General features: G+C 42.0%; 1 protein-coding gene across 5 annotated transcripts in view; it reads left to right on the forward strand.

Moving 5' to 3' along the window:
* Positions 1-26,476, forward strand: part of PLCE1 (phospholipase C epsilon 1) — a 244,144-nt gene that overhangs the window by 108,690 nt on the left and 108,978 nt on the right. For all 5 annotated transcript variants that reach the window (XM_081158868.1, XM_081158872.1, XM_081158870.1 and 2 more), the window contains exon 3: positions 11,651-11,939. In XM_081158868.1, coding sequence (XP_081014994.1) covers positions 11,651-11,939 — 289 coding nt within the window. The remainder of the gene's footprint in view (positions 1-11,650; positions 11,940-26,476) is intronic.

Here is a 26,476-nt window from a genome sequence, read left to right on the forward strand (position 1 = left end):
TGAAGTCTGTCTCCCCTATTCCAGGCTGGTAGGTGATGTTGGATACTTTGTCCCTTCCCACTGGGTTTTGTTAATGACAAAGAAACCGTCAAGTTATAAGAAATCATAGAAGTGATCATCTCTGTCCAGTTCATACCCTGAGAGCTAAGACTGGGGCTTGTTTGATGTTGCAGCCTTAATATTTACCATGATACCCCTGAAGGGCGATGGTGTCCCCAGTCATAGAATATACAATCCTCCAGCTGTGAAACTTTTTTTTTTTTGCTGTTGAAGGTAGTTCCATGGTAGGTAGCTTAGAATATATTCATGAAAGGAAATAGTTCTGACCTAGCATTGCTTCTACTTATAAGGACTCAGAAGGACCTTGCTTATCTCTCTAGATTTACTGTTCATGCTCTTAGCTCCAACCATAGGGGGTCACTTTGAACCTCTGTTTAAAACATTTTCCTCTCTCTTATCTTACTGTACCCTCACCTTTGATAATTCTTACTGTCTCTAGGTTGTGTCTAGATGTGACCTCCTAGAAGCCTTCCATGGCCTTCTAAGACCCTCTACATGCTCCTGAAGTACTTGGCTCACACCATTGCAGAACTCCATGCTATAATAGAATTGCGCATTTTCCTGCCTACCTCCCCTGATACTTGGTAACTTTCTTGAGGACAAAAACTGTTTCATTCATTGTTTTGTCTCCAGCTTCTGGCAGCTTTTTGGAACAAAGTAGACATTCAGTAAATACTGGTTGAGTGAATGAATGAATGAATGAATGAATGAACGGAGTTCAAACAAGGAAGACATTTGTAGACATAGAATTCTTCTCCTTCAGAAATTAAAGTGGGGCCAAAGACTTGTCCGTGCCTGTCTTGGATGCCAGTGCCAGCTTCTCACAGGACTCCCCTAGATGAGCCCCTGGCCTGGGACCTGGTTGTTACTTAGGGCTGTCCCAGAGGCTTGCCTTCTCTGGATGTGGGCTCCAGGATTTCCCCACCAAGTTGGGCTATCCTCCTATTCTATACCCCTCCTCAACTCCTCCACCCTGTCCAGGCCCCCGCTGCCCTTCCCTTCTAGATCCAGCAGTTCCTCTCCCAGGTTCCATGTCCTCGTGACCTGTCTGACCTGTGACGACTCTGGCTCCTGGAAACCTGATGGTCTCTACTCACCCATCGCTACCTCTTCCTTGCTCTGCCTGAAGCATGTTTACCAACTGCTTGTTAAGTCTGGTTCTACCCTTGGAAGAAACCTGAGAGTCTGCTCTGCTTGTTCTAAGCATCCCTCAAGCCTTGTTAGAGCAGAGCTCTGAAGTGAGTGCCATCAAGTTTGCAGCAAGGAGCTCAGTCAAGGCCAGAAGCTAACTTGCATTGGGTTCAGTGTTGGCTCAACTACTGAGTTCCTGTTCCTCGGGGGTTTGGGGAAAGAATGTTCCTAGCTCCTCTCTGGTGATTCACTTGGCTCCCATCAGAGGAGGGACTTTCAAGAATTAATCACTGCAGTTTTCCAGTAGAGGAGATACAGCACATTCAATAATGACCAACAACTGCCTGCTCACAATTAGAGGAGGGTCTCCACTTGCAGACCCTGCTAATCAACACGCCCCCCCCCCCTTATTCCTACCCTCTTCTTTTGCCCCTGGAACGGAAGCTCAAAGGATCCCAATCCAAATGGAATGAGAAGAAATGAGGGATAGAGGAGAGAAATGGGCAATGGGAGTAAAGGGGAGATAAAGACAGTGAGGGAGATCGGAAGATCGGGACAGAGCAAGAAAAAACGAAATGAGAGTAAGAGGAAAGCAAAATGAGGGATATGAAAGTGGGGAGGAATAAAAAATTTGAGTGAAGAAACAATGAGGAACCAGAAAAAAGTTGGAGAAAACACCTCCAGGAGCAATTTAGAGAGAAAGAAGAGAGCAGAGAAGTGAGAGAAAGGAAGAAACCTGAGGTGAGAGAGGATTCATGCTCTAACTTTAATATTAACCAAGAGGATTAATAAGCTCCCATTTCTTCAGTGCCACATACACACCAAGCACCCTGCTGATCGCATAGTACAGGGGACTGATAGTATAGTTTAGTATAGTTCTAGTATAGCATAGAACACTGCCCCTGAGCCCCTGAGCCAGGGCGTCGCAAAACTGAATTCAGACTGTGGTGGTTTGTGGATATACTCAGAAAATACTCCGATATCTTTACGTGAGTTCACATGAAGGAGGCTGGGCAAACTTACTGCTGAATATCGGAGAGGCTCCACCACTGTGGAACAGCAGTGAATAGCCAGAAGGGCCAGGGTAGGGGTGGGGGTTTTCTAGACTGGAAAGTTATCGCAGGTCCTACAGGCAAGCTGGCCTGGCCTTAGAGCTCTAAAAACCCAGGCATTTGTGCTAGTATGACCACTTGGATGCTCATGGGCTATGTAGCTGTACACAAAGAACTCACAGCCACTGAATCCTGGCCTATAACAACCCTGGGGTTATCTTCATTAAAGAAACACAAGTTGCTTTCCCACTGCTCCTAGGTGGTGGCACTAAGAGTCCAACATGATCAGAGTGGTGCAAAAACTAGGCCCTTTCCTCGCCACTATAGCCTCTGCTCTGCTGTCCCAGCCCTGCTGGTTAGAACAGCGTGTTCCTGGAGGTTAGGGTCAGACAGTCTTTGGGCAAAGAGCAGAGGAAGGGAATATAGTGTTGGTTGATCCAGAAGTGATGACCCAAGCAGAAGGGGGCCTCTGGGAGCCATGAAGATAGATGGCAACACTGATCCCTGCCAGTTAGGCAGAGGGAAGGGGTTAGAAGCCTGGACAAGGGGAGTGGGAATTCAGTTGGGGCATAGGACGCACACAGCCTGGTCCTATAGGTTGGCCTTGGTCCCCTCCACCTGTTGTGGACACACAGAAGCCTGGAGCCACAAGATCTGAGGAACTTCTGTCCCTCACAGCTTCACACGTGCACAGCTTAGCAAGAACGCTGCCCCTGAGCCTCTGAGCCAGGGCATTGCAGTCTAGGAGATTTGTGAAAGTTTGTTTTTGTCCTGCAGGGGCTTTGTTCCCATGTGATTCATTAATTGACCCGTTGCTCCTGAGAGCTGCAGGGAGCCTGGTAGTTCAGCCCATTAAATCCCTTCTGTTGGCCTAATTCACGGCCTGACATCACAAGCCTCGCAACATAATCCATTTGTCCTGATTTGATTTTTTTTTCTTTTCAAGAGGCTTCCTTGGCAGCCAGGTTTTCTCATTATGAAATGATTCATCTGTATGGTAATTCCCATTAGAATTAGTATCTCAGACATGATTCATCTTTGGAAATATTAAGCCAGAAGCATCATTTCAGAAAGGCTGTTACATTCACAGTCACAGGGAATTTCTGGAAGAGATGCCCCTTCGTTCAGCTAATATTTATCGAGTGTGCCCTGTGCTAGGGGCTTTGGGGAATATAAAGACGATAGGACTTCACCCCTGCCCTCAGGAGCTCTCATTCTAGAAGGAACATAACATGGATGTGAGTGTTTATGGGATGGATAATATGAGAAGTGCATTCGAAAATGAAAGGTGGTGTGTTCTCAGGTAGTGGTTCTCAAACTTTAGCAGGAATCAAGGTCATTTGGAGGGCTCGTTACAACAGATTTCTGTGCCCCAGCCCCAGAGGTTTTGATTCAGTGTGTCTGGGGTGGAGCCCAAAAGTTTGCATTTCTAACAAGTTCCCAGGTTATGAAGCTATTGCTGGTCTGGGGACCACATTTGGAAGACCTGGCTCTAAGGCTTCAGTTATTTCTCCATTGCCTGCAGAGTACTAAGCAAGGGTGCTCCGAGGTAGAGACAAAATATTGAGCAAGACTTGGCCCCCTGTCCCCCGGGAACTCACAGCCTGAAAGGGGCATAAACAGTCACTCTATACTTCACACAAAGTACCATTATAGAGTTTGTGTTGGAGCCCAGAAAAGAAGATGCTTATTTCTTGCTGGAGCCCCTGGAAGGCTGCATGGAGGAGGCAAAATTTGAACGCAAGGGTAAAATGTGGATTGAAAAAGTTGTGGAAGGGCATTCCAGCTGTTAAATGTCCTTGGCCATTGTCTCATTTTCCTTCTTCGCTGTTTCTTGCAGTAATAAAGGTTTGACTTATTTCCTATAGAAGCTGGTGGCAAAGCTCTGGTTAACTGGCCTCGACTTAGCAGAGCCTTTATTTTTGGCTCTCTGGAGCTCTGTTTGGTCAGCGTCTCGTGCATGGTCTGAATATTCTCAGTGGAATGGAATTCTCCACACAGGCACTTGAATGGAATGTGGATTCAAGAGCAGAGGTAGCGACAGTTTGCTACCAAAGTCGGGCTCCTTGTCCCCGCCACTCAGGTCTCCAATCTGCCTCTGCTGCCACCCCCCAGAATAGCCTCACTGTTTTTGTTGACTCTTCTGGGATTTGACAGCTCTCATATCGTTGCATTTAGTTTAGACACACACACCATGAGAAATCAAACTTTCAGCATCTTTAATCTTCTAGGACACTGCTTTTAGATTCCAGAAGTTAGGAAAAGGGCCCATGAGACCAGTAAAAGGGGTTTCCAAACCACAGCTCGCACACTTGATTCCGTGAGGGAAGCTCCCACACTCCTACCCAGCCTATTAAGTCACAGCTAAAACATAGTTCAAATAAATGTGATTATTTGTTTTTCTAGCTTAGGCTACTTTAAGAATCACATTTCGGAGAGGATAAGGGTACTATTAGAAGTAGGTACGTAGTTACTAGTGAGGAGGGACAGCTGATATTGAAGGAAAACACTGATTAAGAGAGGGAAACAGAAGACCCTGACTGTACACTACCTTAGAAAACAATGCAGATCAAAATTAGGATAATTAATAGCCTCCATCCCCCATTTAAGAAGGCTGGGAAGTACGGGTCACTGAAGGGAAACACTAAGAGGGACCCTGGAGATAATGTTGACCCCTTCATGTTAAAGAAAACTCTGGGAAAGGGTGAGTTTCAGTCACAGAACAGAGTTTATCTTTTTTTTTTTTAATCATAGCTCTCACGCATCTACCATAGTCTCTGTAATCACAACTCAACATTTGTTGAATTAAATGAGTTAGTAGAGTCAATATATAAATCCATATTCTGTGGGTGGTTTTTTAAGGCCTATCATCCTTGCAAATCACTGTTATCATTAAAAAAAAAATCAGTGTGGAAAATAGACCTGATTAAGTATCCTCAGCTCTAAGCAAGTCAGTAAATAATAATAGAATAATGTTAAACTACGTTCTCATGCAGCTGACCTTCTAGAGGGAGGGGGCAGAGGATAGACAAAGAAAGATGGAAGAATTGTTACCACAATGACCCTCTCTCTTCAAAGTAGTTTCTTTGACAACTGTACTATAGGATTCTCTGTTTAGTTTAGTCGTTAGCAGCCCTGGCTTAGAGATAGAGTCCTGATGCTGAATCCTAGCTGCGTGCACATTAGTTTCTTATTTTTAAGTAGTGCTAATAGTAGGACCTCCTTCCTAGGGCTGTTCTGAAGTTTCAATGAAATTGTGTCTCAGGGCCTACTTTATTTTAAGCACTCAACAAATATGGCAGCGATTACAAGTAATAAGAGTCAATGGACGGACACCTAAGTAACAAGACTTTTTCATGTTGAAACATTTCAGAAGATATACTGCCATGTCTCAGAACATCATAATTTTCCATAACTCTGACCCCAGAAAGATAGCTTTTGAAATAGAGTAAGTACAAAGCTCACCTCGACAGGTACCCTCTCTGACCCTAGTAGAAGTCAAGTTAAGACAAAACCTTTCTGACTGCACAGAGGAAGCTTTCTCCCTGGGTGAGTGCTATGGACATGATGTGTCTGGCTGCTTCATGCCTTTCAGTGCATCAAAGTCTTTGGCTTTGTCTCCATCTGAATCATCCCAGCTCTCTTCAGCCTTGGATGTTTGTTTTATTTTGTTTTGGGTCTGAACTCTGTGTCCCAGTGCTGGTTTCTACAAGGCATCCCTCTTTATTGAGTCAAAAGGAACTGCAAATGTTTTTTTCAGTGTTGTCCTAGCATTGCTTGCTTTTCTGCAGGTAACTTTATAATATCAAGGTCTTTCTGTTCAAACACAGCACCTGTCGTTATAGGAGTAGTGTAATTCCATGGAGAGAATCCACTCATAGTTCACAGTAGTTGTTAAACATAGGAGCCATGAGGGGTGCTCTTTGCAACATTGATCTATATAGCTCTCTATATGAATCTTAAATCTCTAAGAATTTAAAAATGACCAAATGTAGAAACCTTGACTCCTTTCCTTTCCTCATTCCCAACAACTTCAGCAAGTCCTGTGGAATATATATCCTAAATATATTTGGACTCTATAAAACAGTCTGCAATTTTTACTCATTTGGTCCACTTATTTACTGTCTGCCTTCCCCACCAGAATGAAGCTTTCTGTTGGATCCTCAGCAGTTGGGCTTGACACAATGTGTGTGCTTAATAAATATAAATCTATTGTTGAATGAATGAATGGACACATATCTGTTTAGCAAACTTAGATGCCATGTTGTGACATGTTGATTTTATTTTTAAAAAGTTTTTGGGCCATATTGGACAGTAGTCTGTCTAGTTTTCAGTACCTTCTATTACCACTTAATCAAATGAGAAAAAGTTCATATATTTTTTTAACCTTGTAATTGAAAACTATAAATCTCCATATAAGGAAACATTTGGTCATTCATTAATCATAACTTGACTGTTTTTCAAAAGTAATTTAGGGTGACCATAAAAGGAATTATCATGAATAAAAACAATAACAACAGCAATATAAACATCTTTTAAACCTTTTGCCAAATAGGGATGTTTTCTTGAATCCCACTATTTGGGCCTTGGGTGTGACCCCATTTAGTGGATAAAGTTGGACCATAGAGTTGGACAAACCTAGATGTCAATCCTGGCTCAGACCATTACTAGCTGTGTAAAGTTGACAATATTTCTCCACCCCTCTAGGGTTACTCTCCATCTGCCAAATGAATCAGCCTCTTTGGGTTAGTGTATGGATTTAAATCCCATGCAGGTAAATACTTATCACTTTGCCCAATACATCATCATATGTTAGTTAACTTTTGCTTTTAAAGAAGTGCTCCCAAAAGTTAGTGACTTTTCACAACAGCCATTTATTTAGCTCATGTTTCTGTGAATTGACTGGGTGTTTCTCCTAGTCTGGGTCCACTGGTCTCTGCTGGGCTCTCTCATGTATCTGCGATGGCAGTCGGACTGGCATTGGATGATCTAAGATCTAGGATGGCCTCACTGAGTGTCTGGCTGTTGGCAGGCTATCATCCAAGGTGACAGGAGTGACTGGCTATGATCTCTTGTCCTCCAGAATGCTAGCTCTGGCTTCTCCACGTGGTCATTATTGCAGAGTTCCCAGAAACAGCAAGAGGGAGGAAGCGTCAATGAACAAGTATTTTTCAGGACTTTGTTTGCATCACATTTGCTAAATTCCCATTAGTTAAGCAAATCCCAAGGCTGGCCCAGACCCAGTGAAGAAAATAATTTATGGCCATTTTTTTGTAGTTTACCACAATCATTGTCACCATCATCACAAAAACCAATATTTGTTGAGCACTGACTAAGTGGCAGGTACTGTTCTAATCCTATTACATGTATCAAAGCTTGTAATTCTTACCACAACCTTATGAGGCAGAAACGATTATATCCCCACATTGGAGAAAAGGAAACTGAGACACAGAATGGCAAAGTAATGTGTCCAAGGTCACTCAGCTGGGAAGCAGGGGAGCTAGAATTCAAGCCAGCAAACACCCCAGCGCCACACTCATGACTGTTCTATACTGCCTCCCCTTCCCGCTCTATGTATGTGGACTTTTCCAGGATTGCTTCTTTTTTTTTTTAAGTGGACACTCTAATAAGTGGTTATAGCCTGATTTTAATATGTCCCCTGAGCATTGCCATATCTACCACCACTTCATCCACATTTTAGCATTTTTCCAGCAAGCACGTTGAATTCAGCTCATCCAGTATTTGTATGACTAGCATGTGTTAGTCCAGATCTTGGTGGAACCTGTTGATCTTTTCCTAGTCTTTGTGTATGGGGTGTTAGCAATGGTGATGTGGCACCTCAGAGCTTTATTCTTAGAGCTCTTCATCTTTTATTTCATCAGACGAGTTTGAAAACTTGGAAATAAGTGGCTGATAGCAATGCTGAATGATTACTTAATATGTGCATAGCATTTGTATATGTTGGAGGTGAGCCGCAACACCCCTTGAGAGCAGAGACCATGGCATTCTCTCTGTATCCTTAGCAACTAGTACAGGGAAGAGCACGCAGACGACACATTAGAAGAGCCCAGTACATGTTTATTGTATGTATCTATAGCCATGTCCGTACCCCAGTATGGCAAGAGTCACAAACACATATGCTAATGGTGACCAGATATTGGCCAGGTGTGATCACTAGAGAGTGATGGGTACTGATGCCTACTGGAGAACTCATGCCCTATCTAAGGTCTAGCCTTTCACATCACGTGCGAATGTTCCATGTTGCCAGATTATTGCATTTATCAGAAGATGCTATAACTTCAGATGTGTATGTAAAGTTTCCTGATTTTAAAACACTGTGTGTCAGATGAAGCAGATCTTTTGGGTATATCTTGCCCATGGCCAGCCAATTTATGACCCCCAACATTAGGCACTTGTTGGCGCCTCTATTACAACTGTCTTGAAGACCCGAGGAGGAAGGGGAGCCACAGAATAAGGCAGAGATGGAGCAGTGAGATGATAATGGAGTCAGGACTTCAAGAAAGATGGATAATTGTGTTTCAGAGAATTCGCAAGGATCAAGGGAATGAGAATAAGAAAAGGCCATTCAATTAAAGCAGATTATTTGATACATTATATTCACAAGCTGTGTGTTCTTAAAAAAATTTATGATAAAATAAATTACTATGAGTAATACTCAAACACCCAAGCAAAATGAAATAGTTTTCTTCACTCTAAACATTTTAATTGTCTTTAAAATTCTAATATGCAGTCTTCAAAAGGAGAACTGTTTACTAAGTTTTCCAAACTTACATGATCAAGGAGTTCTTATTTCATGTGACCTCTCAAGATCTATATTTGAGGAAAACTTTCTAGGAAAGGTGGATAAGGGACTGAATGAGACATTGGGAATCCGAAGGCATGATGTGGAAACTGGAATGCGTAATGTGATGGGGGAGGGCATATGAGCCAATGGAGGAGCTTGGCAAGAAAGAAACTAGGTCTACTCATTAGTAACTAAGAACTGGAAGCATATTCATCTGGTAAAGTAAAACCTTTTTAGCATCATTTCTCTGCTAAAAACAAACAAAAAAAGTGAGGAATTCCCACCTCTGATGGCTTAAACTTCTTTGACATTCAAGACTCTCCTTTATTAGGCCAACTGACCTTTCTGATTTCCCCTCTGCTCTACGTACCCTGCTCTGCTCTGTCCTTAGAGCACATGCATTTCCACTCACCCTTGCTCACCATGGGGGGTGCCTCCCTCCGCTGCCCCAGTCAGAGTTGTGCCTGTTCTCCAAGGCACAGCTCAAATCTGTTTTTCCTCTGAAGCCTTCTTTAGCCATCAGATCTCACAGTGGGTTCTTTTCCCTGAACTTCTAGAGCATGTACTTCTGAAGGACTTGAGACTTAGTGTGTTGGAAATTGCCTATGTGATTTGGAGCTGAGAGAAAAGTATATCCTGAGCTGTATAGCTCTCTACCCCTCACAATACCCCCAAGTAAGGTTAGGGTGATATTATCCAGCAGCACATAAGAGCAAGGGTATAACCCCATCACAGTGAATTTTGTAGATTTGGTTCTGTTTTTACACAACCATCTGCTATTTCCTGAGGAGAGCAGAGTCTGTTCTCTTCTTGCCCAATAGTAATGGGCCCCATTCCTAGATACCAGGCTGAGTACTTTACATTATTGTCTTGGTGAATCCTACAACACCCCTAAGAAGGGGCCTTATATTCCCATTTTACAGAAGAGGAAACTATCTCTAAACATTCAAGTCAGCTTGCTCATGCTCATGTCCAACTCTCTAGCTGGTCAAGGTAGAGCCACGTGTACAACCCCATACACCTGATGCCGGAGCTGAGCTCTTTTTGTCCTAGCACATCATCTCTATGGCCACATTGGCCACCAGAAATTTAATGACAGAGAATTAAAGCCAAAGGTTTTACACTTTGCCTTCAAGTGACAAGTATATGCCAGTAGGCAGAGGAAAGCAGAGTAGAAATCTAGTTAGGATCAGCAAAATTTGAATAATCAGGGTGTTCTAGGTACATTCTAAAGTCCTAAGGACCTAGCACAACTCAACAAAGGTCCTCCTGAGAGCCTGTGGCTCCTGGTTCAGGTGAGATTTGCAGTGTGCAGCATCATGAGGGCACACACATGGCCTGGAGGGCATTGGAGATTCTTTTCTTCCCTGGCCACTCATTGAAGTCACAAGAGGGAGTGACTTCCATTTCCACCCTACTATGAGCTCTTTTGCTTATCACTAAACTGAACTCTTTGAGGGGAGAAGCTGTTTTATTTACCCAGGCCTGACACATAACTGGTATATAAACGCATAATGATTATTTGTTGATTTGATGAATAAATAACAAGGCAACCATGGCAAGGTGCTCAAGGTGGCATGATTAAAAACAACACAATATAAGTCTACCTTTATTTCACCTTCAGAAAGCTGGATTAACTCAACCCATGTTATGTTTCTTCCCTGTTGTTTATACACTACCCAGAAGTCTCTGGCTTCCCAGAGACCTTGAGGCAACCCCAAAGCCTCCATGCAATAATGTCAAACCTCATCATTTTCAGGCCTCATCTTCTAAGTTAGGTTGTGAAATCCTGCAGCGTATGATGTGTGTGTTACCCTTTGCCCTCGCCCCACATCTCTCAACACCGTGCTTTGCATATAGCAGGCTCCATGTAAATGCATGTTGAACAATTGCTTTGGAATGGATTGGAATTGTGTTTGGGAGCCTGTCCTAATAGTTCAACCTTGGTAAATTCGGGTTACAAAGGGGAGAGGAAATCGGGTTAGTGACAGAGACAGAACAGGAAGAATGGGCAGGATCTGTCAGCTCAATGGATGTGAGAAGCGAGGAAGGAAGAAGAGAAAAAAGGATTCAAAGATTTTGACGCAAGCTGATGGATTGAAGGATTGTGACCAAGAGAGAAAGATAGAATTGCTCCTTCCCTATGACCCCCTCACCCTCACTTCTGTTTGAGCATGAAGGAGAGACTCCTCATGAATGTCAGGTTGAAGTCTTTCTTGGAGGCAGACAGACGTGGGACAGTCACTTAGGAGAGTCCAAGGGGACAAAAAGGAAAGGTTTGGCATCGTCCCTCTGCAGAAGAGCTTTGCTGAGAAGGAGGAGAAATTTGAGCTGAATGTATTTTTGGTTGGTACAACTTGTAAGCGCTCTGTTTGATAGCAGGGTTGTTTGAATGGCCTATTTCATAACTACACATAGCTTTCCCAAATAAATGGTGTCTGTAGAATGTTCAGGTTAATACATGAGTCCAGTGCTCAAAGTGTTTGTGCTCAGAGAGACTGAGCCTTCTTTCTTAATAAGTCATCTTGGCATTTTGTCAACAAGTTAATTTGCTTTTCTAAGAAACTAGATTAATACTTCCTGTACTTTGTGCTATTCACAGATCTACAATGCAGTGAGAAGGGGAAAAGAAACAGAAGATACAATTGGATCTCTTCTCCATTTCTTCACAAAGCTCCCAGCCTCCGAGACAGCCCATGAAAGGATTAACGTTGGTCCCTGCTTAAAGCAATGTGTCCAAGGCACCATATGTGAGTATCGTGCCACCCTCCAAAGGACCTCCATATCTCAGCACATCACCGGTTCTCTCCTAGAAGCAACCACATCTTTAGGAGCAAGAAGTGGCCTTCTCAATACTTTTGGAGGATCCACCGGACGAATGATGCTGAAAGGTAGGTCTGAAATTTTACTTTTCACTTTTCATCTTTGAGTGCAGAAAAGAATCTAAGTTAACATTCACACACCTGCTGATGAAACATGGAGTTCACTTATCAGCAACTTTAAATAAAGGTAGTTGCTTTAAGAATATAAAAAGGCAGTCCTTTATCAAAATCACCTAAGGTGTAAACATTCCAAATAATAAGCATTCAGATTTTTATTTTTTTCCAAAATAAGTGTTTAATTTTTTATTTTTTTAAAATTACACAGATGATTTCTCCTAATGGTATTCCATGACAGATGTCAATTACTGTGATAAGATGCTCATAAACAAGTGTGGTCACAGTGAAAACAGTGGTTGGGAACAGAATGAAATATATAGGGTGGGGCAAAAGTAGGTTTATAGCTGTGAGTACACAAAACAGAGTTTATTATTTTATTATTATTTATTAATTATTGCATTATTTTCTAGGTGAACAACTGTACACCTACTTTTGCCTCACCCTGTAGTTCTCCTTCCTACACAGAATCGATAGGTTCATGTTGACCTGAAAAGCTAAGTCACCTTCCAATGATTTCCATCTTAGAAGATAAGATAGTTAGGCATTCTCCTGAAAAATGAAAGCCAGTGGAAAATGGGATCCTTCTGCATCAGAACTTCTCAGCTGCTCCCTGTAAGTAGCAGACAGGCAGGTCAGAAATGTCAGTGCGCCAGCTTTGGAGATTTGCACACTGCACAGCTGTCACAACCTGCTTGGCAGCCTTCCCTGGCAGGAAGCTGCCAACCAGACAGAGACCACATAGAGCAGCGTTCCACTGACGGGGGGCTGCCAGGAGCTCAATCTGACATCCGGCCATTTATCTCAAGGAGAGCAGCTCTTATCCCTCCACAGCAAGCCCCAGACCTCTGACTAGTAGGCCTGTGACCTTTCTCAACCCTCAGCCTCCTCCTCCTCTTCCCCCTACTACCCTACACACACACACACCCTGGGCAGACTGAAGAGAGGTATAACTCCCTGTGTACCATGTGGGTGCCATGTTGGTTTGTTTTCTGGAGTCATCTTAACTTTTGTGGATTGGTTATAAATGATAAGTGAACAAAATGAAAGATGTGGAAACAGTAATTCACGAGACTCAAGGGGGAAAACTTGGTTTCATATGTTTTCCATTCATTTGTCATATGTTTTTTGAGCCCCTACTAAATGCTAGGTGCTAGGTGCTGGGTAGGGAAGAAAACATAGTTCTTGCCCTCGTGGAGCTTACAGTCCCTAGGTGGTAAGCAGTTCCCCATGCACAGGATTCAAGACTTCTCTGATGTGGCTCCTGGTGACCACCAAGCTTACATTCTCCATCAGTACTCTTCCTGGGAAGCTGGGCTGAGATTGACATGTGGAGCTGGCATTGCTTCAGTGCTTGTCACTGTGAGGACCTCATCCTGTGAGTTAATCACCTGTGTTTATCAGATACCCGCTCTGTGCCCAGCAGTGTGTAGGTTTATGGGAGATACTAATGAAGTGCCAGTTCATTTACTTGCCTTTAAGTTGTTTATGCTCCTAATGAGGAGGTCAGATTTGCACGCATCAGGTATTCAGAGAATAATATGAGACTGCAGAGAGTCAAGTGCCAAATAATGTGGAAGTGGCTCTAAATGTTCAGAGTTTGGACAGGGAGTTAATATTCCATGTGACAAATGGCTTGGCCTGAAACATGAGGCCTCAAACAAACAAATGAAAGTCAATAAAAGCTACTTTCTTCTCCATTACTTGCAAAGGGACACATCTCCTAGACCAAGGCAGGCTTCCTCCAGTCTGACACAGGCCTTTGGGGAGGAAAAAGGATGCTGCTGGTTAGTGTGTCTGTTGCCTTGATGGCAACTTGATCTCAATTGCTATTTGCATTTCTCTGTTCATATCAGAATTTCATAGATCAACAGTCCCAGCTCTGGGACTCATTGGACCCTCAGCTAATGTGTTCTCTCTAAATTGGCGTTTTATGCAAGGGTTGGGAGTTTCTTTAACTTTCTGTTTTGCAGCTCTGTAATGGTTTCTGATATCCCTCTGTAAGTGGCTTCTGCTGAATAATACAATTAGCTGGTTGGCTTCTGCTCCAGGCTTACTTCTGTAGCTCTGGCTTGTTTTCTTGGAAACCTTTTTAACTTCAGTACCCTCGCCATGTGGTTTTCAAAGTATTATGTGCCATAGTGAAACATATGTTTCTTCAACATGCAGTGAAAGAAAATCCATCAAAAATCATATGGGTGGTTGAAGTCATGGAGTGTTTATAGAATCTATAGGTTCAGCATATTGACTAGTTGGGTCTTGAGCTATGTTGGCCACGTACTCTGGCAGGGGGTCTGGATGACATGCTGGATGCTGTGACTTGGTTGTCTGCTTCTTTTATTGTTCACAGTGTGTCCTGTGGCATTGAGTTGGCCAACAGCTTTCAGCTGTGTATTACTAATGAAAATCTATGGGACGTGTATAACGCACACTCAGTTCCCAGTTTATAAATGGCTTAAATCCCAGCAGTTCAATTCTCAGGAGCTGTGGCACTTAGACCACTTTCCTGGAAAACAGTATTAAGCGTTGTGATTTGGTTCACAGACTCTATTTCTCAAAAGCCTCTTTAACATGTAACACAGTTGAAATCTACACACTTCCCATGGAATAAAGAGAAAAACTCCATTTTTAGAATTCTGAGAATCAGCCTCCAAGAAAAAAGCAATACAAGTAAGTTAAAAGACATTTCTTGTTGAAGGGAAGTAATTTTAACCAAGATGAGTAGAAAGTTAAATTTAAACTTTTATGGAGATTTTTGAAAAGAACTTTGGGGCATTTCAGAGATTTCAGATGTTGACATCTGTAGTTCTTTTGTTATGGTTAATTAATATAGAAACTCATACCTATATGAAAGAATCAGGAAATTGTCTTAGTAACTTTTTTCTTTCTTTCATCATCGTCTTCTTTTTTTAAATGAGAGAGGCTTATAAATGGAATGAAGAAAGGAAGAGAGGGAAGCAGGATAGGATTTAAATTTTTTTCCCCAGAGGGAAAGGGTAAGGAAGAAGGTGGAAAAGAATGACCTCTTTCATGAGAGAGATTATGTTTGAAGTAAATTAAATGAATTTTGGAAAAGTGGAGAAAAAGGAGGGGAAAAGACAAATACTATATGATTCCATTTATATGAGGTACTCAGAATAGTCAAAATCACAGAGACAGAGTAAAAAGGTGGTTGCTGTGGGCTGGTGGGGGAAGAGGAATGGGGAGTTAGTGTTTAATGAGCCTAGAGTTTCCATTTTCAAGATGAAAAGAGTTCTGAAAGTGGATGGTGGTGGTGGTTCTACAGCAATATGAATGTACTTAATACCATTGAACTGTACACTTAAAAATGGTTAGGATGCTGAATTTTATGTTATATGTATTTTAGCACAAAAAAATTAATCAAAAAATTTAAAAAGGAGGAGAAACATGTTATATAGGTATTTGGTCCCAGGTCTATTAAGATGTTAGAGAGAACCGAGGTTTTGAAAAAGAAATATGAAAACAGATAGCTTTTCATGTGACCTCCAGGTGGCTCAAGTCAACATGTCTTCTGGAAGTGCTTATGATTGATTACAAGATGAGGCTTGGAGCAGCCTGCAGTAGTGAGAATAGGAGAAAGAAATGTCCAATCAGTTCATTATTCACTAGGCATTCACAAATCAAGAGTTGGTAACTCAAGGATTCATTGGCCAGAGTTCTACAGCCTTGCTGCTTGACCATAGTCGACAGGATTCTTCTGCTAACTCTTCAACATCTCCATGAGCTTGGATGCCTCCAGTGGTATCGGTAGCTCTAGAAAGACAGCCAACAATCAGTACACAACATTCCCAGTTTATGCCTTCAGGACCACCAAGGATGGTTTGTCTACTAAGTTCAAAGTTTGCCAAATAATGTGAAAGATTTTCAGATATGAAGCACTGATCAGAAAGTGTGTCCTTGATTACTCAGTGTGCTTTCTCAAAATGGAAAATTGAGAGCTTACACCATTCTGGTGGGACTTCCACGAGTTTGATACAATTAAGGTCCTTCTACTTCCTGTCTGGGTCCCCTTCTCCACTTTAACCAATTCTGGACTCTCAGGACCGACTGTATAGCAGTCGCAGTCAAAAGAATTATTGACTTCAATGGGCAGGAAAAGGTTTTCTAAATCTATCATCTGTTTTTGTTTTTTTTCTTTTTCCAATGCAATACCTACTGAAAATTACAAAAGCAAGATGAATTAAAAAGGGAGAGTAAAGAGCGAGATAACTGATAGTAATGTAAAGCACTGTAATAGCAACATTAGAAAAATCAGTAGTAATAGGGAAGAGAATTTTCAATAGAAGGCAGTTAAGTGTTTTCCAATGTGCATATTGTACCAGTCAATGTAATAAATTTAGTACATTAAACTCAATTATTTTGTTCTCAAATTGTTGCTAAGTAAGTTTATAAATTAAAGGATTAAATATTTATATATAACCAGGACAGAGCTTAGTTACCCATATTTAAATTATGTAGTAGAAAACGGCACAGTTCATTTTTAAGCAGTTTGCATGAGTGTATGTGTAGGTATAGAATAGCTATATTAAAGCTATTGTTCATATATAGACTAAGTAGAATATTAATGTGAAAACAAAAGTACCCTACATATTTCATATTCTTATTTGAAAATAGGGAATATTTTATTTCTAATAGAAAGGTTTTTATTTCACTTGCCCTGGCCAGTGTGACTCAGTTGGTTGGAGAGTCGTCCTGCCCACCAAGAGGGGGTGGGTTCAATTCACAGTCAGGGTACATCCCAGATTGTGGGTTTCATCCCCAGTCAGGGTGCATATGGAAGGCAACCGATTGGTGTTTCTTTCTTTCTCTCTCTCTCTTTCATCTTCTTCATTTTCCTCTCTCCAAAATCAATGAAAAAGAATAAGAAACAGGATGATCTAAAAAATGTTTAACTTATTTTCTTTTACTGCAATAAGTATATTTTATTTATGTCTTTTTCTAAAAATACCTCTGAGTATAAAAATAATTTGTTGTAATAGGAATATACACACACATTTGAACTATGTGACTATACCTCATAAATAACTTAGTTTATAAAGATTGTCTTAGATGACTTCCTCATAATCAAAAAAAGTACCCTTTATGTGCCTACTAGGCAGGGAAAGGCATATGCATAGTTCTTATTCCAAGATTTAAGTTTATTTAAAGAAATTTTCTGACTTCGTTCTGTGACCTTGAAAATATTTTCTTGATGGTTAAAAGTATGTGTTAATGCAATTTGGGGTATGTTTCTGTACCAGTTAATCAACTAAAAAGTATTCATTCACTGCCCGCTGTGGCTTAGTGCTATGTCACCTCTCAGAAGAATGCAAAAGATCCCATCTGGAAGTCTTCAACTTGTAAAATAACATTTCTCGCCCCAGAGAAAATGTGATAGTGGGTTTCAAGTCTACTGTGGTAGCCCTTACTACCCCCGAGAGATTCTTAAAGTGCTGGGCTATTCTGTTGATGGTAGAGACTGTAGCTCATGAGGCTAGGAAGTTTGGTGGGCACAGGACAAAAGCCCTCTGCCTTAGGACCATAGGCAGTCAGGTGTCATCCAGGAATGTGACTCCATGTCCAGGCGTGACTCCACACCCCTGCTTATAACTGGGGGAGCGTCTCTAAAACACCAGTGGAGAACAAAGCCACCTACTTCAAATATGAATGGGGATGTGATGCTTCTTAAGTCAAAACAATTATGTATATTTGCAGGAGGTTGGGGAGGTCAAGCAGTGGAAATACACATTTTTTTAATTCTTTCAAGATGACATCCCCATTTCTGTTATCTATGAAAGTTTAAACTCTTTCATTTGACATTTTTTTAGTTCTTGTTATGTGCCAGGTATTGCTCTGAGTGTTTTCTATGTGCAGTTTCATTGAAAACCATTGAGTGGCCCAATGGGGGAGGTACTGTTTACTAATGAGTAAACTGAGGCCCAGAGACTTTACGGAATTTGCCTAGGGGCACATACGGAGTCAGTGATAGTCAGTACTTACAGCCAAGCAGCCTATTGAGTGCTTACTTAACATATAATGGGCAATATTCCAAGCCCTTTATCTGCATGATTTTATTTAGTTCTTATTGTGAGTTGACTTGTGTCCCCCAAAAGAGAGATGCTGAAGTATGTGTAAAATCTTTAGTTAGGTTTTCCTCAGACCCATGTATCTGGCCATTCACCCATTCATTTATTCACTTAACAAACATTTGTTGAGCATCTACTGTGTACCAAGCATTGTGCTATGCCCTGAGGATAAAGTGGTGAATAAAATATAGTCTTGCCCAGCCGGGCTTGGCTCAGTGGTTGAGCATCGACCTAGGTTCCAGGCGATCGGGGTTCGATTCCCGGTCAGGGCACATGCCCGGGTTGCGGACTAGCCCATCAGTGACTCTCATCATTGATGTTTCTATCTCTGTCTCTCCCTCTCCTTTCCTCTCTCTGAAATCAATAAAGATATATTTAAAAAAAAAAAATAGTCTTAACTTTTAAGGAATTCACCTACTAGCAGAGATGGACAGATACACATGCAATTTTAAGATGGTATAAATGGTAGAGTTGAACTAGGCACAGGATGTAGGTGCTCAGAGGGGATTCCTGTACCATCTTGAGTGAAGTCTGAAGTTTCTAAAACCATTTAAGCGCCTGGAGAAATGTGAACACCTATTTAACTAAGGGAAATGAGCCCTCACCTGTGTTAGAAACAGCTTCTGTTGTTTCTGCTTCATTCTCTGCTGATACTATCTTTCTTCCTTCCAGAGTGGAAAAGGTGCTAAGTATTTATTTTCAGGATTGGGAGCATATCTAAAAATCTGTAACTGGTACAAAATTTAGCGTTTAAGTTAAAATTTGTACACTTTTATGAATCTGCATTACTCATTACAATAAAACTAAATGAGATTTTTCAGTACATGTAACTAATCCTTTTGAGTGTTTCTAAATTGTTTATTCTTTCAAAGAACAAAAACTCGTTTAAATAAACTATAAAAACTCTTGTTCATGAGAACATTTATAGAACATAATGGAACATGCTTATAATTTGTTTATAATAACATGTGAGTCAGTAGCAAATATTTAAGAGGAAAAAAGAAATCTCAAGATGGTGTGACTCATTATTTAAACTTCTGTTGAAATTGAATTTTAAAACCAAGAAATCATTAAGAAATTAGTGGTACAGTTAAAGTAGTAAGAGGACATTTTTAAGAGTGTTTTGTTTTTAATGGACTGAATTCTAACAGAAGATATTTGACCATCTTCAGGAAAGTTTAAAATGTTTTGCCAGCTGGTAATGCATAAATTTGGTATTTTGAATCTTTTAACTCTCTATTTCATTATGGCAACAAACTGTTTAAAAATGTTATTCTATAATATTAATCCCACAAGGGATTCCATGAAGTCCCAAACGGATGCATGACCCCTCTGAGGCTTTTCCTGTGAATTTCAGTCACCAGAAACGCCCTTGGTAGCAATGGAAGGTATTTTACCCCTGTTTATAGCCAGAATCACATTTTTGCATTAATAAGCAGACTCATCTAAAACCCATTTCAGATATTGTTGTGGATGATCTGGGAACATGGAGGGGACCTGAGAGTACAAAATGTTCCAGAGACCCTGGTAACTCACAAGGTCTAGGGTTATAGACTGCAAAGTCTAGAACCAACACCTTTAACTGGAGTTGATCAGCTAGTAGGGGCAAAGCCAGCATTTCATCCCAAGCCTGTTGGATTCCCCAGTCCAAGTTCTTCACCACTAGGAAGCACTGCAGAATTACCATCTACTCAGGCCTCAGCCTCTGTGGACATGTCTGTTTGCTCAAACAAGTGTGTGTCCACATACATATATAAGTACAGTGTGGAACCCCCATTTTAAATGCAGGTCCATCTGACTACAAAATCCGTCATTTTCCTGTATACCTGCTGCCTCTTTGACCTCTGAAAACTTCAAGGATATCTCAAGCATTCTTTACTATGGGCACCTATGAGGGTAGATGGAAGGGTCTTTCCATCTGCAGCTGAGTAATCATAGCACAGAAGCAACCAAATGGGAGAAGGGACTCCTATTAGCTAAGGGACCAAGCAAATGTACACTCTCTACAAAAAAAAAAAAAAAAGCCATACAGCTCCTGGCACATGGAAGAGGCTCAGAAAATATTTGTCGAGTGCATACATGGATAAATGAACACATGCAAACGTCTCCAGGCTCCCACCCAGTTACCTGTACTAAAACCGGGAAGGAACATTTGAAGCCATCAGATTTGATCTGTGAGCGTCACCAGCACCAAAAGTTAATTTACCAGAAGTGACTGTTTTTCAAACATCATTTACAAAAAGGATTTGGGCTAATCCCAACCCTGACCAGTGTATGACGTGTGACTAAAGGCAGATGGCAGGAGACAGACCACCTGAGAACCATATGAAACACACTTAAACCTTTGATCTTCACTGGCCTCTGAACATGAAAGCCGCGCCCAGGACGGAGGTACTGACTGGCCCATGGCGAGGTGGACAGCTGTGGAATAGCGTCTCTCTGGTCTGTTTCGGTGGTTGCCCGATGTGCCCACCCCTGGTCCAGCTGGCAAGTGGTCCTGAGGGTCTTATCTCTGCAAAGTGGTCCCACACTGTTGTTGAGAAAAGAGAAAAAGAAAAAAGGATAGGAGGTGGCCTCAATCTCTGCATTAGCCCTGCTTTGGAGAGTCTGGAGTCTCTTCCCTGAGCCGGGAGGGAAGTCCCCATTTCCTCTATATCTTTGGGGAATGCCCTCTTCCCTATGGTTATCATGCCCCAGCACACCAAGAAGAGGCAACTGGTGGTAGAAATTCATTTACTTTATAAATATTTATTAAATACTTACACCTGCTAGCAACCAAAAATGGAACATTGTCCCTACCTGCGTGGAGCTTAAAGACCAGTAGGAAACCAAGTAATTACAAAAACAAATGACTAATTGTAACCATGATACATACTACAAGAGAGAGGGACATGGCTGTGAGTGACCTTCTAAATGGGAGATTTGACCCAGGCACAGAAGAGCTTCCCTGAAGCAGTGATGTTTCAGCTGAGGACTAAGGGTCCAATAGATGTTAACTAAGAGAACTGAGTGGTTGGCAGTGTGTTCTAGACAGATGTAATTCTATGTGCAAAGGCCCAGTGGGCGAGGGAGAACGACAAGTTTGAGGTTTGAATGGAGAATGGGGAGATGGGAGATTCATGAGTAAAATCTGGAGAAGTCAGAATGACAAAGGTAAACAGCTATGGAGTGCTCACAGTGTACCAGGCATCGTGACAAGTGTTTTTTAAAGTCTTACATAATTTTTAAGTATGAAGAAACTAAGGCACATAAAAGTCATTTTTACATATGAAGAAACTAAGGCACATAAAAGCAAAAAAAAAAAAAAAAATTTCCCCCCAGGTAATACAGGCTCTTGTTAGGGGCCTTTGGCTGTATCCCTTGGAGCAATGGGAAGCCATCAGAGGGTGGTAAGCAGAAATGACACAATAAGATTTATGTTTCAAAAGAATGATTCTGATAAAAATAAATTAGAGATGCCCCTACATGCACAGCCCCTCAGCCCCTTTTATACCCAAAATAAAAATGTGCCCAAAATAAAAGTGTACCCCAAATAAAAATGTAAACATTTAAAACTTTCATGGATACTGAATCTGAAAATAAATGATTACTCCAAAAGAGAGACCCAGATGGTATTAGCTGAAGTTGTTCTGAGGATGTGGGAAAAGGAGGAATGGCCTTGGCACCCATGTCTCTCTGCTCCCTGGGAACTGTACCCCACAGGTTTAGAAGAGACCTGTGGTATGAAGTAGAAAGGGGGATTGAAGACACTCCCCCTCCAGGCCCAGGGCAAACTCACTGAGGACTCTGAGTCTAGCAGTATCATACTTGTACCAGGGGAGCAAAGACTCTTTCATGGGCCAAATCCAGGACAAGGGAGTTTTTCTGTGACAGCTGTAGTACTTTTTAAATTAGGAAATTTTGCATTACAATGTAGAGTTCTGATTTCTCTGGCAACCCTGGGCCACTGTCCTCCCTTAGCCCCGTGGGCTGGCCGTGACCCACACACCACCCGCAGATAGGACACACCAGCTCCCTGTTCCTCCCGATACACCTGGCCCCACCTCCCAGCTCCCGTCTCATTTTCTCACCTGCCTGGCCCTGCAGGCATCTGCATTTGGGACCCCTGGATTGTAGTCTGAGACTCACACATGCTATCGAGAGTTTAAAAGTCAGGAGGCTGGAAGTTGGGACAAAGTAGAGAAGGGCTGTGAACACACAAAGGGCATCTTTGAACTACATTCTGGTTGGGGGTCTTGTTCCAGGCAGAAAAAGCCTATGAGATGAAGTGTCTGGGAAACAATGAGGAAATGGTTCTCAGCAACCCTCTCATGGTGGAGACAGTGAGACAAAAGGTGAAATTGGTAGTTGTGGTTACAATTTGGAGAGAACACGGTGATATTTAGACCTAAAGCATTAGAGAGCCATCGCAGACTCTTAAGCAGGTTGAATTTTAGGACTGTCAGATCAACAGTAGCATGTTAGGGTCAAGAACCTGGAGGTGGGGACACCCTCTGTAGGATGGAGAATGGTAATTACCAACCTGAATGATGATTCCTGGGTTAGGAATTGTGTGCTCAAAATAAAGGGCCAGAAGCCAGTGTGAGCCCATTTAGTTTTTGTTGGCACAGGGTAGTGGTTACAGAAAAAAAGACTAGTCTTGAAAATTTAGCTCCACCAGGAGAAAAATGAAATGTAGTAAAAATTACAGTCGGTTAAGAATGGAGGCATTTTTACTATGACACAGCACCATTATGAAAATCTCCAAACTCGTGCCAAGGGGTAGATGCTGCTAAACTTCTCCCAGAGTCAGGGCATTGAGTGCTCTTGGCACAGTCGGCTCAGCCACAGGGGCTGGGAGCAGGGCCTCCTAGGGCCTCCATAAAAATTAGATCTTGCCCAAATGTGGAAAACCTTTAGGGATGTGAAAACCATTAGGGATCCGTAGCCCTGATTTGAACCAAGCAGAATAAACAAACCCCTGCCCAAATTGGAACTTGCTGGATGCCTTTCAGAGTTATCCAAGGGGAAAGGCTGGAGGCCTCAGGGGTCTTCGAGTAGGTTCATGTCTTGTTTTAGCTGCTTCCCTCTAGTCTGATGAGACTGCATGCATGTCGGCCTTTGTCTTTTTTTGAAGTCTCTTAACGTTTCTATTACAAACCCACAAATGGATTGCATTCTGAACCTGAAACGTATGCAGTACTTTTTTCTGCTGCTAATGGGATATTAAAGCCCAAGTTAGATCTTCTGGAAGTATGTTACATATTCAGGAACTGGATTGGAAAAACTCCAGAAAGCATTCACATTTTCCATAGACAGGGTCTTGGTAAGTTCCCAACCTCCATTTCTATTTTCAATATCCTTTGTCACTCTTTCCGGCCTAATAGTTTAGTTATATGCATGCCTACACATAGCGCAGCGTAACTTTCTGTCTCTCCCTGTAACAGTTAAGTGGTATATTTCATTTTTGATCCCATTTAAAAAAAAACTTAGGGAGGCAAATTCATAGAGAATTATGACTGTTCATTCATTCACTAAGTATTCAACTTAGTGTCTCCTGTGGGCTGGACACTGTTAGTCACTCTTTGGGGACAGTGGAGGGGTGGATTAAAGAAGAATAAACAATTCCCCTAACTCCCTGATGTTCACAATGGACTAAAAGGTGGAGATGGACATAGAGATGGGAGATCAAGACACAGCACAGCTAAGAACCAAGCCCTAGATGGTCACGAATTCAGAGGTCACAGAAGCATGATTTGAACAAGTCTATAGCTAAACCTGAGCTCTTATCCTGTCTCTAGTCTACCACTAGGAAATATAATATAGCACAGTATGGAAAACATTTACCATATTGTGCCAGCCATGGCTTTGTTCTAGCCCCGGATGAAAGCAAGGAAAAAAAGCTCTGTTCTTAATCTCCAGGAGCTGGTGATGTAGTTGACAGAGAAACTGACATGTGAACATGTGGTTATATTGTATTGTGATACAAAGATATGAGGCAAAGATTAGTGATTAAGAGTGTGGCTTTGGTGACAGACTTAAATCTCACATCTACCACACACAAACTGTGTGACCCAGGGCAGATTACTTAACTCCTCTGTTCCTAAATTTCATTACTAGGTCCTGGGGAGGGGACTGAGATTCTGAATTTTGGGGGGATTCCCAGCTGATGATGATGTAGTTGCTGCTTCAAGACTCTAGATTATCTCTGCAAGCCTCCTCCAAGGACCTCCCTGTGTCTCATGGCTTCTGTGTCACCCAACTTTGCCTAAGGAAAACTAACTCATCTTCTGAGGTCCAAGAGCTTCCATGCCAGGTAGCCTGCTCAACACTCTCACTGCTGCCACACACACAGGAGGAAGCTTTTTTATGTTCTCCTGCATGCTTGCTCCCCTCTACATTAGGTCTGATGTTCAGCTCTGAAGGTATCTTTGAAGCCTGGTGTGGTCAGTTCACCCAGCCTACTTGAATTAGTCTTTGAACACTGGGCCACTAATCTGAGCCAGTTAAGTTCATGGAAAACTGACTTCTATACTCAAATGCATTTTCCCAGTTTCTGAGAGCTACATGCAGCTCCATCAGTGCAAGCAATAGAAACAGCAACGATAATAGCTATCATTTATTGAATCAGGGACTCACTCTCCTAAGTGCTTTACCAACACAACCTTCTTGCAATAGAAACAGCAGACATCTAAGGCCCTACCTGAGACCTCACTAATTAGAATCTACATATATATATATATATATATATATATATATATATATATATATATATCTTTATTGATTTCAGAGAGAGGAAGGGAGAGGGAGAGAGAGATAGAAACATGAGTGATGAGAGAGTCATTGATGGACTGCCTCCTGCACACCCACACAGGGGATGGAGCCTGTAACCTGGGCATGTGCTCTGACTGGGAATCGAACCACAATCTCTTGGATCATAGGTCGATGCTCAACTGCTGAGCCACGCCAGCCAGGCTAGAATCTGCATTATTTTAACAAGATTCCCAGGTTTAAAAAAAACAAACTGGGTTCAAGTCCTAGCTATGCCATTCACTAATCTTGCAACCTAAATCTTTTCTCTCCTGCCTCTCATCTTCAATCCCTTGGTCTCATTCAGTTTCAAGGTCAACGTAAAAGACTCCAAGTCTCCTCCATTGATAAAAATATTTGGGAGTCCCTTTTGTGCCCACAATTGGTGGTCAACAACTATAAGACTCAGTGGCCAGAGGGGAGTTCTGGTTTTTTATCATTCCTTCAGAGAGAACAGGGGCTGGCCAGTTGGGTCCCTTCAGGTGAAGAGATTACAGAGTAATTAGATATGATCCACCAGCTGTCAGGGAATATAATCTCCTTGTATTATTTATATTTATATCTGTAACTGTAGACAAAAAGGAAGTCACCCTGAAATAAATAACAGACCAGTGAGTAATTGGGCTTTCAACAGCATGAAGGAGCCACATGTCTTATGTGTATTAATGACCTATTTTCCCCCTTTGCCAACTCTCATGTGCTTATAAACAGTAAATACTAACTCACCCCCAGTGCATATGACAGTCTGCCCAGAGTTCATAGGCAAACACACAGGCCTTCCACTAATGGCCCAGCCACTATGCTGATTGTTTTATGTACATATCATGTAATTCCCAAAACAACCTGGTGAGGTAGGATCGTGATTCCCATTTCAAAGATGAGAAGACTGAGACTTAGAGGCTATGAAGATGAAGTGGGTGCCCTTGTTTAAAAAGCATTTAGGGGACCTCCTTGTGATCCCACCCCCCCTTTTGACCTCAAAGGTTAACCAAAGTATTTATTCCAGCCATGTATATCTTACTTGTGAAGTTTAGGAAAGTGGATTTTTCCCCATCTTCTCATATTTTCGATGATGTTATATACTCATTCTAGCTGGGAGTTCACAGGAAAATGGCCTGGTTTGCTCTGAAAGATTAATTACAGATTGATTAATTAATTAAACGTGAGCACTCTCCTGTATTGCATCTGGAGCCCGGGGTTCCTCCCTCACCACCTCTGGTAGGAGGCACATGAATGAAGGTGCCCAGGGCTCTCGGGCATGCAGCTTGGTTTACACAGTGAGAGCTGGCAGCAGTCCAGCAGCAGGGTCACAGACACCAGGTATTGGGCAGCCTGAGCTGTCCATGTCCCGCTGTGAGCTCCAGCACCTCCTTTGTCTCTGCTGCTCAGGCTCACTCGAGAGAGGCCAGCAGCTGTTCTTCCAGGTCCTGTGACTGTTTTATACCAAATTAGAGAGGAACTGGCCTTAGGAAGGAACTGTGAGGTCTGTCTTGGATGTATAAAAAACGCGTGTATTTTCTTTACACATTTTACTGGGCTGGCCTACATCTTTCTCCCACCTTCCACTGCCGGCATGGGCATCACCTTGCAGGGCTAAATGGCCTTTCTAACCCCCGA

This window comes from Miniopterus schreibersii, assembly GCF_964146895.1.
Source record: "Miniopterus schreibersii genome assembly, chromosome: 14".
Taxonomy (NCBI): Eukaryota; Metazoa; Chordata; class Mammalia; order Chiroptera; family Miniopteridae; genus Miniopterus; species Miniopterus schreibersii.